We start from the raw sequence: 15,178 nt of genomic DNA, 5'->3' as shown, positions 1-15,178 counted from the left end.
AACTCATAGATGGACAACAAAATGGTGGTTACCGGAGGGAAGGGGGGTAAGAGAAAAGGAGACCAAATATATGGTGATAAAAGATGATTTGACTTTGGGTGGTGGGTACATAATGGAATATACAGATCATGTGTCATAGAAATTGACACTTGAGACCTATATAATCTTAAAACCAATAAATTTGGTTAATCTTATCCCAATAAATTTAATTTTTTTAAATGAAACTGTTATATTCAATGTCTAGAAACCATAATCTACAAATGGCAGTCCAGTGAACAATAACAATATAAAATTATGATTTATCAAAGTCTAATTTTACACTTATACTATAGATAGCTTTTCCCAGGGTTTCTACTCAATGCAGAGATGCCTCCTGGTGGTCAGTGCACTCCCAAAGCCAATCTCCTATGGTCCCTCCTCCCACTGGCCAACTTCCTGTGGCCCTGATTGCTGGCCAGGCCAAGGAACCCCACCCACGCACGAATTCATGCACTGGGCCTCTTGTTAGATGATAAGGAACTAAAACTAAATATTAGGTCTAGTAATAATGTCGTTTTCTAATACCTTTTTTAAATCGAATTTATTTAAACAATACAACAAAATTTAATCAACAATATAGTTGCCGTTGTTTTCTACTACTTGTGCCCAACGCTCAGGAAGCATTTTAATCCCTCTGTTGTAAAATTCTTGTGATTTTGATGCAAAAAATTCGGTCAATGCATTTTTGAGGCATTCTTCATTATTAAATTTTTTTCCAAGAAGAAAGTTTTGCAAAGAACGAAACAAATGGTAATCGGAAGGGGCAATATCAGGAGAATATGCAGGTTGAGGGAGAACTTCCCATTCCAACTGGTGCAGTTTTTCAGCAGTGATTCTTGCAGTAAGCGGTCCTGCGTTATCGTGATGAAGAATTACGCCCTTCCGATTAATCAGCGCGGGTTTTTTTTCTCTTAAAGCTTGGGCTAACCTTTCCAATTGGCACTATACACTGCACTTGTAATGGTTTGGTTAGATGGTAAAAGTTCATAATGAAGAATTCCTTTAAAATTCCACCAAACACACAACATCACTTTTTTCGCATGCAAGTCAGGTTTTGGCGTGGGCTGCGGAGCCTCATTTTTGTCCAACCATTGAGGCCGCCTTTTCAAATTAACATACAGCACCCATTCTTCATCTCTGGTAACAATTTGCTCTAAAAACGGCAAACGGTTTTGACGAGAGAGGAGCGAACTGCAAATTGTGACTCTTTGATTACGGTTGTTGTCGGTCAACTCATGAGGAACCCATTTTCCAAACTTTTGGACTTTGCCAAGTGCACGCAATTGATTGGAAATTGTTTTTTGTGAACAATTTAAAGTTGTCGCAAGCTCTTGTTGGGTAATTTGAGGATTTTGCACCAAAAGAGCTTGAAGAGCTTCTTGATCAAAATTGGACACACGGCCTCGACCACTCTTGTCATCTGACGAAAAATTTCCCTCGCGAAATTTCTCAAACCAATGCTGGCATTTTCTGGCACTAACTGCATCTTGACCAAGAGCACTACAGATGTTTTTTGCAGCCTCACTTGCTTTTCTTCCTAATTGGAACTCGTAAAGCATGCAGTGCCGAATATGCTCTTCATCCGCCATCTTCTTAGCCCTAGTTTTGCAACAAAAACCAAACCAAACACAAACTTTTTCAAGCAAAACTTGTTAATTGCACTTCACACGTTCTGTAGATACCACGTGTTTGAAGGTTATGTCAATACAAGTCAACGCCAAGCAAGATTTTAAACGAATGTTTAAAAACGACATTAATTATTACTAGACCCGATAGTTTAGCTAAGTTCAATTCAGCAATATTAGGAATCTGTATGTGCTCTCAGGTATTGTGTTTTGTGACATGAGAGATATAATGAAAAACCTTGATACCTCTGTCCTGGTGCTTATAATCTTTTTGCTGACCTTGACAAATATATAAATAACTACAGTGCAAGGCAGCCTTTGATGAGGATATAGTATAGACATCAACAAAGTACAGTGGAACATCAGGATAGAAAGATTAGTCTCGACTGGGAGGATCAAGAAAGTTCTCATAGAGTAGGCAGGATTGAGTAGAGCTTAATTTATTGCTTTCATTCATTCTAGACTGTCTTCTGAAGATTGATGTCTATTTCCTTGAGCTCTTTAATTTTGTGTCCAATTTGGATAAGCATGGCACAAATCCAGCAGGGAGGTCCAGATGAAAAAGAAAACACTACAGCACTGAAAGGTACATAATTAAATTGCTTTTTTAGGATATTTTCACTGTGCCTGATGAAGGTATAGGAATATTTAGGTGACCTGCTGTTTATTTCAATTCAAAAATAAAAACAAAACTTAATCTATTTGTAATTATTTGTGTCCCTACAGCAATTATTTTAGTGTCCGAGATATAGTCTGTACTCAGCAAATAAATCATAGAATCATGTAATTTTACAGTCAGAATTCTTAATGCTTTTCTTATTCAAGACCATATAAATTTATGGCAAAACTAACACTGTAGGTAGTCCAATTATCATATTTTTTAGGATAGTGATCTGCCTAACCCTGCATTTTATCTTTGTGGCATTGGCATGAGGGATACATTATATCCCTTCATGTTAACATCTCAGAAGGAATCTTAGACATTTTTTTTTGGAATTTTTGAGTTCTAGACTTTAAAAAATAAAAAACATATCTAAAATAATTTTACCTCTAAAAGAAGTATTCATTATGAATCTGTAAGTTTTCTTTATTATTATTTATTCCTGTCTCACTGTCTAGTGACTTGCCCAAGATCAGATTATCTAAGTAACTTGTACAAGGTCTCATATTTACTTTGTTTGGCAGTAGCAAAAATATATTTTGGGTTTTCTAAATGTTGAGATGCCAACTGTGCCAGCTGATGAAAATCTCATTTGTGGGAATGGCTGGGGTTGGGGTGAGCAGTCAACTGAAGAAAAAGGAGGCATATGCAAAACTTTATACAATTAAAAAAAAAGTCTCTTATACTTGATTCAGCATAGAGTCTATTTGGTATTCAAGATGCTTTGTAGGAGGTGCTTCAGCTGAATATGTACCAGACTGCCTTGGTTTTGGCAACTTCTCTGAATATCTAGCTGCTGTCCTACTCTGCAATGCTAGGCTGGATGATAAAGATACCTCAAGAATCTCTTTTACTGCCTCCTTTTATCTCTTCATGAAATCCTAAAGCTTATATAGGATAAAGCAGCCAGTTGACTTGTCCCTGTTTTAAAGCAAATGATCTATCAAAGTGATGGTGCAACTAGCCCTTATCTACAAAAATGGAAAATGGCTTTCCATTGCTTTCTTCTCACAAATGTGAAGTCTTTGATTAGGATGATAAAGAATGGACAGATTCTGGTTATATTTTGAAGGAAGAGATGACATGACAGAATTTATTGTTGGATTAGACGTGAGATGTAAAAAAACAAAGTTAACTTTGAAGGCTCTTGGCCTAAATAGCTTTAAGATAGGTGCCAATAATTATATTAAGAAAACTGGGAAAAGCTGGTGGCAGTGGTAGTAGTTGTAGTGGGAAATAAGAGTTAGCTTTTATATGTATTAAACTAAGATGCCCCTTAAACATGAAGGTGGAGAAGTTGAGTGTGGAGTATGGGAGAGCAGGTGGGTTAGAATAATAGTTTTGGGAATCATTAATGTAGAGATAATATTTATTTATTTATTTGTTTGTTTATTTATTTAAATATATTCTATTGATTTTGTACAGAGAGGAAGGGAGAGAGGTAGAGAGAAACATCGATGAGAGAGAGTCATCCATCAGCTGCCTCTTGCACACCCCCTACTGGGGATATGCCCGCAACCAAGGTACATGCCCTTGACCGGAATCGAACCTGGGACCCTTCAGTCCCCAAGCCGACACTCTATCCATTGAGCCAAACCGGTCTCGGCTAGAGATAATATTTAAAGTTATGATCATGATAGAGATCACCGTGTAGCCAGAAAAGAGAACACATCTAAAGATTCAACCCTGGGGTATCTCAACCTTAGGGTCAGGAAGATAAGGAGAACCCACTAAAGGGCTGAAAATGGATCTCTAGTAAGATAGGCTGAGAACCAGGAGCAAGAGAGAGGTCCTGAACCTTAAATGAAGATTATGGGAATAATTCATTTAGTCATGATCAAGAGTCAGGCTAGATGAGGACTGAGAATATACTTTTGGATTTGACAGTGTAGACATCATTGGTAATCTTCACAAAAAGCTGTTTCAACGAATTGTTGGAAATGAAAGCATGTTAGAGAATCTGGGTAGAGAATAGGAAGAGAGGAATTGGGGCAGCTGTAGTCAACCCTCTTGAAAGTTTTACTGCATGCTTGTATGCTTCTGGAATGATAGAAAAATAGATTTCCTGGGTTTCCACATAGATAGATTTTGAGCATCTTCAATCTTACATGGTAATGTGAAAATTTGGTGTTCCAATTTATACTTACACCAGCAGTATATATGAGTTCAGATTGATTTTCTGGAGTTTGGAGGTAGTATAGTGACATTAAAAGAATATGAATAGTATTCTAAAAGTGGAACTATCTGGATACAAACAGATTTTTTTCTGAAAGTTACTTAACTGAAACTTTTTCTTCATTGTTAAATCTGAATTAAGAAGGCTTAGTACACATGAGCTGATAATGAGTAATGAAGAAGTCAAATTGGATATATTAGAAAATAAAATGACAGATATATAGGATAGTATATTTGAGAGCAAATTGGCAAGCTAGATACAATTTTATATCTAAAACAGTTCTATTTATCAGTTTTTTCTTATATGGATTATGCCTTAGATGCCATGTTTAAGAATTTTTTGCATAGCCTTAAGAGTTTCTTCTGTTTTTCTTTTTAAACCTATTTAGTAGTATATTTATTCAGTCTTTTTGAAGTAATCACTTCTGAGACTTGTCATTGACCTATAAACAGAGACCACTAGGAACACATCTGTAGTTGAATGAATTGAGTTGATTACTCATTGCCACCAGGGAGAACACACATTTTTGGTATCTTATTAGAGGGTGTTAAAAATAATTTAAAGTTTTTAGTTTTAGGTTTTACATTAAAAATAGTCATTCATTTTGAGTTCATTTTTATATAAGGTGTGAGACTTAGGTCAACCTTTATTATTAAAATTTTAAAATATATTTTTATTGATTTTAAGAAGAAGTCAGAGGGAGAGAGACATAGAAACATCAATAATGAGAGAGAAACATTAATCAGCTGCCTCCTGCATTGTTCACCCTTAATTTCTAGACCTATAAATACTGGCTATGACGGGTAGCTGGAAAATAGAATGACTGGTGTCTATAGAATGGATCACCCTAGCCACTTAATTTTTAAAATATTTTATTGAACATTTACTTTGGAAAGAACTATCTTTAAATTTGTTGCCCATTCAGAGATGTCTGTTCACATATCTCTCCTCCATATTTCCTTGTCACCAATTTTCCAGTCATGTTCATTTCAAGTTTCTGACCATCCAGCCAAACCATTGGCCACAGAATATGAATTAATATATAATCACATGTCTGGCCACATCTTTTTCCAAGCAAACTAAAAGCCAGGTGCACAGTTCTCAGTTTTGCTCACTGGGAGGATTTCCCTTCACCACTGTCCTTCAGTGATGTCTTAGAAAGGGGCTCTAGTGTTTCAGCTGTACACTTTTGAATGGTGCTTGAATATCCTACAGAACTACCTGTAAACCAGATCGGAGTTTGGGTAGGAAGCCAGTTGATGGTGGGAACTTTCCACAGGCAATTCTGATAAGAAGCAGTGCAGTAGGAGTTGGCCACCATAGGCATTTGGGCCCTTCTTCCTTTTAACTTACTTTTGCCTTTAGGGCTTGCTCAGTCCTGGTCACATATGTATCACTTCCATTTGGTGATGGAGTGCTGGTTTGCACACTAATGTCAACTTTATGACGGGCAGCTAAGATTACACGATAAGTTGTTAGCCCATGATTAAGCATTAAGTCTCTACAAAAGCCCAATAGCAGACTAACAGCTGTTTCTTAAAAGGAGAATCATTACCTACAGTGGATGTAAACTTTGTCCCCAAATCCATAAAGGCTATGCTTTGATTCATCGAGAGGCCTCTGCCAAACTTTCCAGACAGCGTCCTGATCTGCCACCGACCCCACTGGATCTGCTGGCTTATATGGCTCAAGTAGCAGAGTAGCATACCCAGCTGCAGAGCTTTCTCTTGTTCTGGGCACTACTCAAACGTAGCAACATTTGGCTAAATGGATCAGGGTAACACACCCAATGAGGACTATGTTGCCTCCAACGTCCAAAGATACCTGCTAGGCATTGTGCCTCTTTTTTGTTTGGAGAAAAGGCCAGTTGCAACAACTTATCCTTCACGTTAGTAGAGATATGTTGACATGACCCACATCATCGGACCCCTAGAAATTAGACTGGATTAGAAAGCCCCTGAATTTATTTCTCACCCTCAGACATGCAAATGTCTTGCCAGTAACTCTAGATTGTTACTTCTTGCTTACTAGGTCCAATCAGTATAATGGAATTAATATATTGGACCAGAGTGATAATCATATTGAAGGGAAAGGTGATCAAGATCAAGCAAACTAAATTATGGTTTATAACTGGAGAGTCAATATATCCCTGAGGTAGGACAGTAAAGGTATGTTGCTGGCCTTGCCAACTGAAAGCAAACTGTTTCTAGTGGGTATTATTGACAGAGATGGAAAAAAAGGCATTTGCCAGATCAACAGTTGCATACCGGTTTCCAGGGATATATTAATTTGCTCAAGCAATGAAATTACATCTAGTATAGAAGATACATTTGAAGTCACCATCTGTTTAAGCTTAACAATGATTCACTGTCATTCTCTAAGTTCCATCTGTCTTCTGGACAGTCCAGATTGGTGAATTGAGTGGGGATGTGGTAGGAATCATCACCCTTGTATTCTTCAAGTCCTTGATGGTGGCATTAATCTCTGCAATCCCAGGAAAGCCATACTTCTTTGGTTTAGTTGTCCTAGGTAAAGACAGTGTAGGGGCTTTCACTTGGCCTTTCCTGCACTAGCCTTAATTCTACAGATCAGGGAACCAATGTGGGGATTCTGTCAAATAATGACTCTGGAACTAGGGGAATAGTCACAGTGAGTTTAGGAACCCACTGTGAGATGAATCTGAGCTAAAACTCCATTAAACACCTACTCTGGAGATGAATCACAGTGACCTTTTGGGTTTCGTGGAATCAGCTTCATTTCAGAGCCACTGTCCATAAGTCTCTGAAAGGTCTGGTTATTTCTTTTCACCAGTGCAGTTATCCTGGTGAAAGGTCATTGTTCCCTTTGGGGGAGGATGGGAGAAAGCTTAACAGTGCAAGTTTTGGCAGTGTACCTGGGTCATTCCTTAAGGCCATTCTTTAAGAGGACCTCTTCCCAAGAGGTCTGGGAACTGATTATGACTGTTTTTGATTTCGGTTAGGCTTCTGTTCATTTGACCCAGAACTTTTCTGCTTATACTGGTACATATCAAGTAAGAATTTAGCAGGCTTCCTGTCTTATTTCTAGGAACAACATGCTCAACTAGCCAATGCCATAGGTCTGTGTGTCAGATTATTCTGATTGCTGCTTTGACTCTGCTATCCATTACGGTAACCAAGCCCACCTTGGCTTTGGTGGTAGAGTGATCCCACTTGGCTGCTGCCACCCTCTGGACCAATTACTCCCATTGCTCTATGTTTCTTAATTCAGTGACTTTAGTTCCCACTATAGGTATAGCATAAAAGAAGTTTAAGGATGGCAGGGTTCTCCTCAAAGATTTATTTCTCATAGTAGTAGCTTAAGGTATGTCTTCCAGGGTGAGTGAGTAGATCTTTAATGATAAATTCACTTTAATAATTCTACCCTGTTTCCCCGAAAATAAGACAATGTCTTATAGTAATTTTTGCTCCCAAAGATGTGCTAGGTCTTATTTTCAGGGGATGTCTTATTTTTCCATGAAGAACAATACAGTACACATTTATTGTTAAATGAAAATAAAGGAAATTTATTACCTGTATACGGTACGGTAGTACGGTAGTTGTCAACACAAACCAGACAAACTGTGAATCCTACAGTATCAAGAATTTACTCATTTATTCAATGACAATCATGTCCTCATCTTCTGGACCATCATCATAACAATCCAATTCCTGAATTTCCTGGTGAATTTCTTGTGACTCCATTTCTTCCAGAATCAGTGGACCAAATCTCTCATGTTTACCCTAGGGGGGCCTTATTTTCGGGGGGATGCCTTATATTTCACTCAGAAGGAAACCTGTAAGTAGGTCTTATTTTCGGGGAAACACGGTATCTTCCTAAACCTTTTAATTGCTTCCTCTACGTTAAACCATAGCAGATCCACTCACTGTGGGCCAGTTTTTGGCTCATGTTTAAGCCAACCAATCAAACAAACAGAGTCCGTGCTAACTCTCCAAGCTGTAGCATTAAATACAGAATCTGTGCTTGGTAAGCCTTTATCAATAAATATGACCTGATTAGTCCTTCCATGATTATCCCACACCCTTAATATTCATTTCCACACATGTTCCCTGGATTTCTGTTTGTATAAGTTTTTGTTCTATTCAGATCTTAAATGGATCAGATGATGTTCATCCAAATAGGAGGGAGGCAATTTGCTTTACTCAGTCTATAGATTCAAATGTTAATCTTACTCAGATCCACTTTCAAAAAGATACTAGTACTCAGAATAATATTTAACCAAAAATGTTGGCACCTCAAGTTGACACATAAAATTAATCACCACACCATTCAGCTTGGGTTGTTTTCACCTTTTGGCTATTGTGAATAATGCTTCTATGAACATAATGTACAAACATTTGTTTGTGTGTCTATTTTCAAGTCCTTTGGGTTTCAAATGGTATTTTTATCCAGTTATTGCATATGCTTAGTTGAAGTTTAGAATTCTAGTTGCCGAATCATTTTAATCACCAGAGTCATGTTCTAGAAAAAAAAAAAAACAGTTGAGTCACATCTGATGCATGTTTAGTAGCTTATATGGGTTTACTTGTACTGTATTTTATAGGTGATTGAAGAGATTTTCAATGCAAATGTTTTATTATACTTGAATTTTACCTAATTCTGTGGAATTAGTCTCTGTGTGTAAAATACAGCTATACAGTATTGGTTTCTTTTTACAAAGCAGAAAAATTCCTTTCCAGATCAATTCAATTCCAATAAAATCAGAATTCATCATTTGGTGCTTTCCGACACTGCTTTGGTTGTATGAAGAGTAGTCTGTGTTCAGGAATGCCACTATGAGGACTACCCTGCTCTTTTAGGGTAAACCCAGTGCAGGCCCACCGGACTTGAGATCAATCATTATAGCACCTGGAGGACTTCACCTTTGTGTTTCCTCAGTGTTAATGAAATAAAAAATATATCTGCTTCTCTAGTGGATAAAGAAGTTTGAGGAATGCCTATGTATTTAGTTGTTCATTTTATCATTCAAAGGGACATTTTGAGCAGAGTTGTAAGCAGAGGCATACCTTTAACTCTGGAGATTTCCAGGCATTTGTGGCAGCGGTCATGGCAGCTGGCTGGCCTTTGAGAGGCAGCTGAATGGATGGATACTCTTGGGATAGAAGATCAACTTTGAATTTTAATAAATTTTTGTAAACCATCAAAAAACAAAACAAAAAAACCCACAAAAAACAAAAAAAAAACAAAGGGACATTTTGAGCAAAGTAAAAGCATATTTCTGTACGTATAACTATTTATCTTTATAAGTCAATGAAGAGAAGGTGAGAATATTTTAGAGTTGATATGGCACGTAAAATAAATGGTGATTTTGAAAGAGCACTAAGTTAGATATTGGGAAACATGTTTATTTTACTAAGTCCACTTACTACTTACAATAATTTATAATAATAAAAACATAATATGCTAATTAGACCGGATAGCCGAACAACCTTCCAGACATCCTTCTGGAGAAGCCATGGTGGTGGGGCTGAGGCAGAGGCAGTTAGGGGCGAATCAGGCAGGTGGGTGAGTGGTTAGGGCGATGAGGCAGGCAGGCAGAGTGGTTAGGGTTGATCAGGCAGGTGAGTGGTTAGGAGTCAGCAGTCCTGGATTGTGAGAGGATGTCTGACTGCCTGTGTAGGCCCCATCCTGCAGGGCCTAAATCCTGTAGGGATTGGGCTTAAACAGGCAGTTGGACAACCCTGAGGGGTCCAAGATTGCGAGATGGTGCAGGCTGGGCTGAGGGACCTCCCCCCTCAATGCATGAATTTCATGCACCGGGCCTCTCGTCTATATACACTGAGTGGCCAGATTATTATGACCACACCATCAGTACTTCATTGGGCCACCTTTTGCCTTCAATACTGTGGTGATTCTTCTTGGCATTGACTCTACGAGATGTTGAAAGGAGATGCGAGGAATTTTACTGATGAATAGCACTGTCCAGTTCTGTGAGATTTGATGGTTGTGGAAGCAGCTGCCTGGTGGCTCTTTTAACTTCATCTTACAAATGCTCAAATGGATTGAGATCTGGTGATTGTGGGGGCCACCTAAGCAAGGTAAAGTCTCCTTCATGTTCTTGAAACCACTCTTTCACAATACAAGCACCATGGCATGGCACATTGTCTTGTTGGAAGAAGCCAACTTCATTGGGATACAACATCAACATGATAGGATGAACTTGATCAGCAATGATACTTAGGTATGTTGTGCTATTCAGATGTTGTTCCACATGAATTAAAGGACCCAAATCATGCCAAGAAAATACTCCGCAAACCATAATACTGCCCCCACCAGCTTGAAGGTTTGTCCTCATGCACGTAGGGTGCAAGCTTTAATGCTGTTTCTGCAAAATTCATGTGCTGTCTGCTATCTGCTATCTGCATGATGCAACTGGAAATGTGATTCATCGGACCACATGACTTTTTTCCAATGCTGGACTGTTCAGTCCTTGTGTTCCTGTGCAAATTGGAGGCCTTCGGCTTCCATATTCTCTAGGAGGCAGTGTACAGCTAATTTTCCTGCAATCGTCAGGTGATCATCATAATCTGGCCACTTAGTGTATATAAAAGGCTAATATGCTAAGTGCCCGATAGTCTGACTGGTTACTATGATGCGCACTGACAACCCAGAAGCAGATGCTCAACACAGGAGCTGCTGAGCTGTAGTGACTTGGCAGCAGCGGTTCTTGGGTGATGCACCCTGAAACCAGGGAAGAGGGAGCCCGATTTCTCGCTGGGCTGCATGATTCCACCTTCGGCCGTGGGTTATGTTGTTGCTAGGGCACTGTTGGCCCCAAATCTGGTTTACTGCACACTTGGATTTGCGTTCCATACCCTGTAAGACAGCAACTTTGCAGAGCGCCCTCCTGCACTTCGGAACCCCTTGGCGGATGTTGGAAAACCAGTTTTAGCATGATCCCTGCAGAGCAGGCTGAGGGACCCCACCTGCAGGAGGGACCTTGCTCACTCTGCAGACATCCGGGAGGGACCATGGAGGTTACCTCCAGGACATGTCTGGCCCATCTCACCAGTCCCGTTCTGCTGGCCATCTTCTAATTTATTTCCTTTCAATGTGCACCGGCTCACTAGTTAAGATATCGATATAATTTTGGACAAGCCATTTTATTTCTGTGAGCTGAAAGACAGTAAAGATAATATGTACTACTATTTTATAGGATTGTGATGATCAAATAAGGAATGTGAAATCTTTAAAATGATATATACATGTTAGGTGTCATTTTAGGCTCTAACCTGATAGAGAAAGTGGCTATTAGACCTAATACGTCTGCTTATATATTCTGGTTTCTATGTGCCTGCTTAAAAGGTTTCTACATTTTTCACTGTGGAAATGACTGTAAAGAGAAGGAATCTGATTTGCCCCAAAACTTTAACTCATTGGAAGGAGAGAAGTGAGAATTTTCTATCTCCTCCAAGCCAATTTTTGACATGAAAAACTGTTCTATTTTACTCAGCTTTGTACAGATTACACGGTTTTCACAAACTTTACTAATGAATCAGAAATTTGTCAGCATATTTCAGCTTGGTATGCATGTTGTGTAATATTTCAATTTTATTAGAGACTTCGCAAACTTTTTTTATGTTTTCATGTTTAAGAAGGTATATTTTTGAGTAAATTGAGGTTTATTTGATATAGCAGTTTGAAGAGTATCAAACACTGATTTTTTTTTTTTGCAGGCTTTTTGTTTGCTTACCTTTATGTCCTATAAAGAACCTAGAGAATTGAGGTAGACAGCCTTTTTTTTTTTTTTTTTCCTCTAGCTTATTTTGATGAGCCATACAGATGGGTTTGTTATATCCATGTGAGAACAGAAATAAAGTGTTACTTCTGAGATACTTCTTTTAAAGAAAAAGGGACTGGTATTTGCTTTGCTACATATCAAGGAGCTTTTTCTCATCAGGAACTAGAGTTAGAATGAAAAATATCAAAACTTAAACTTAAAAAAGAAACAAAAAAAACCAGCTTTTTGGAACTGAATAAATTTGAAGTTTATCTTTTTATTTTTCTGAGTTTTGGTATGACTCTATGATTACTTATAGTGAGCAATTTGCCTCATCCTATAACATGAGCCAAAAAATAGCGTTAATGCTTGCTAAGACACTGATTCTGGGGCTGGGAGGGAAAACACAAGAGAGGCCTAGAGCATCATGTAGTAGCATTAAGTAAGGAAATGCTCAAAACACAAAAAGTTGAAATCATGTAAGTCAAAGGGATACGAGAGCCAGCAGAAAGAGCTTATAGTGGCCAACACTGTAACAATTTGAGCAATAAAATACAATAAATGATGTAGTATTGAATTATAACTCAAAGTATACAATAAATAAATAAATGATGAAATAAATATGTAAATAGATGAAGAAAGACAAACTTCCATACAGATGAAGAATTACAAATAATGTTTGCAGATGTTCTTTATTCCAGGAGATAGAATATTATTCCTCTTCTCCCCTTTTGAGAGCGGGCTAGACTTAGTCACTTATAAGAACACACTGTAAAAAGGGAAAAACAGTGGCTTCATGTGAAGGAGACTGGCAAACACTACCTTATCAGCTGACGAAGATTTACACCTCAGTGATATGATGAAAAGGGCAGTTTATCTCCGTGACATTTTTCCTAAAAACTAGTAACCTTAGTTTAGTCACAAGACAAGACAAATTTAAATCCAGGATCATTCTACAAAATACTCGATCAGTACTCCTTAAAGCAGTCAATACCACAAAAAAGAAGCAAAGACTCAAAACAGTCACATACCAGAGGAGATGGGGAAGACAAGATGACTACATGTAGTGTAGTATACTGGCTGGAGTCCTGGAATAGCAGATGGACAATATGGAAAAATGATGAATAATAATAATTGGGCTTAGTTGATAGTAATGTACCAACATTGGTTTCTTCGTTTTGACAAATTTGCAGTTGTAATGTAGATATTAATGATAGGGAACACTGGTGAAGGGTATACATATACTATCTGTATTATCTTTCAACTTTTCTGTAAATCTAAGATGATTTCAAAATAAAATGTTTATTAAAAAAACCTTGGCAAATTTCTTGATCATATAAAATCAAATAATGTGAAGAATAAAAATTGCTTATGTTAACCAATTTTCAAGTTATCATTTTTTAAAATACTGTAATTTTCTCCTAAAATTAAATAATAAGCTGTGTTGCCACTGTTTGGATTTATAAATTGTCTTATTCATACCAGTAGCTTCATTTTTAGTTAAAATTTAGTGACCTTTTAGAAGTCATATTAATATCTGAAACTTTTAAAAAAGTATAAGGAGATTAATAAAGTACAGATTAATAGCTGTATATTTTGAAGTGAAGAAGTTAATAATTTAGTATAGTGGTGCTTAGGAAGTGATTTGTGATCCTTTTGAGGATTATAATTTTGAAAATGCTGAGGTTCTGTTGATATTGTACTTAATTATAATATAGCACTCTGGAAACTAAAAAATTAATAGTATTGTCAGTTATGGCAACATATAAAAGCAATAAAATAGAACAAAAGAATACTTAAGAGAACTTAAAATATAAGACTTATTAACTATGAAAATGAATATAAAGAAATTTCTTGTCATCTTTTTCTAGATTTACTATCTAGGATAGATTTGGATGAACTAATGAAAAAAGACGAACCACCTCTTGATTTTCCTGATACCCTGGAAGGATTTGAATATGCTTTTAATGAAAGTAAGTGGTGTATGCTACATACAATATTTATTTAACAATGCTGATAGAATCACAGAACAGATGTTATTTACTACTTTTATGTGCCAGCATAAATGTTTTATGTATTTCTTTTGAGAAATACTTTCATGGCAAAATTCTTCATTTAATTAAAAGAACTAAGTCATGTTTTTCCATAAATTGTGAAGTCACTTAAACCAATGGACATGAATTAGATTCAGCTTACTAGTTATGTATTTCAACCCTAAGCATTCAACTCCCTAGTATCTAATTGGAATTCCCAATTATATTATATAGACATAAGCTACTTTTTCATGTGTTATTTAAAACGAAGTGACTTGCAATGATTATCTGTGATGATATTTTAAAGTTTACTAAATTTTCTGTGACTTTTTCAGGCAACATTCTTGTTTCAAAGTTTATTAATTAAATCTGAATAATGGAAATTTGTACTTGGAATTTAGAAGAACATACCATAGATTGCAATAATGTTTCTGAACAAAAATTTATGATTATTTGGATTAATAATACATTGTTTTTACTTAAAGGTAATGTTATTACAGATTAGGTAGCATTTGAGTTGTAGCTTTCTGTTTGTTTTGCATCAACTAAATTGGTGATCTGTCATTGCTGTGTTAGTGGATATCCTTTTACAATATCAATTATACTAGAATATTAAATGAGTTTGAAAAGAAGATATTAGAAACTTCTATTGCTTTTCTGACATTAATGTTTATGCTTTTTAAGTAAAGGATATTTTATTCCAAAATATGTATGAGTAATAATGTTTTATTTTTTAAAAATGTCTTTATATTTTAAATAACAGAATCAAATGAGCACTGGGAGTGACATTGCATCTGCTCCTTTGAAATAATTACTGGTTTCTTTTATTCAGAATTGGAATGGGGAGTGTGTTGGTAGTGTGGGTAAATCATAGAACTATATAGG

At 36.8% G+C, this 15,178-nt stretch overlaps 1 protein-coding gene and 1 long non-coding RNA gene across 5 annotated transcripts in view; one reads left to right on the top strand and one right to left on the bottom strand.

Annotated features, from left to right (window-relative positions):
• Positions 1-15,178, top strand: part of ARB2A (ARB2 cotranscriptional regulator A) — a 337,934-nt gene that overhangs the window by 27,878 nt on the left and 294,878 nt on the right. For 2 of the 4 annotated variants that reach the window (XM_084882684.1, XM_084882685.1), the window contains exons 2-3: positions 2,127-2,250; positions 14,132-14,233. In XM_084882684.1, the coding sequence (XP_084738810.1) occupies positions 2,145-2,250; positions 14,132-14,233 (208 nt within the window). In that variant the 5' untranslated portion in view covers positions 2,127-2,144. The remainder of the gene's footprint in view (positions 1-2,126; positions 2,251-14,131; positions 14,234-15,178) is intronic. The other 2 variants (XM_084882686.1, XM_084882687.1) reach the window with 1 other exon arrangement.
• The window catches only part of LOC311622019, a 1,104,806-nt gene that overhangs the window by 949,616 nt on the left and 140,012 nt on the right, over positions 1-15,178 (bottom strand). The gene's annotated exons all lie outside the window — the stretch shown is intronic.

The sequence above is a fragment of the Pipistrellus hanaki genome (genome assembly GCF_964339955.1).
Source record: "Pipistrellus hanaki genome assembly, chromosome: 4".
In the NCBI taxonomy this organism is placed as follows: domain Eukaryota; kingdom Metazoa; phylum Chordata; class Mammalia; order Chiroptera; family Vespertilionidae; genus Pipistrellus; species Pipistrellus hanaki.
This window is presented reverse-complemented; position numbering and strand designations above follow the sequence as displayed.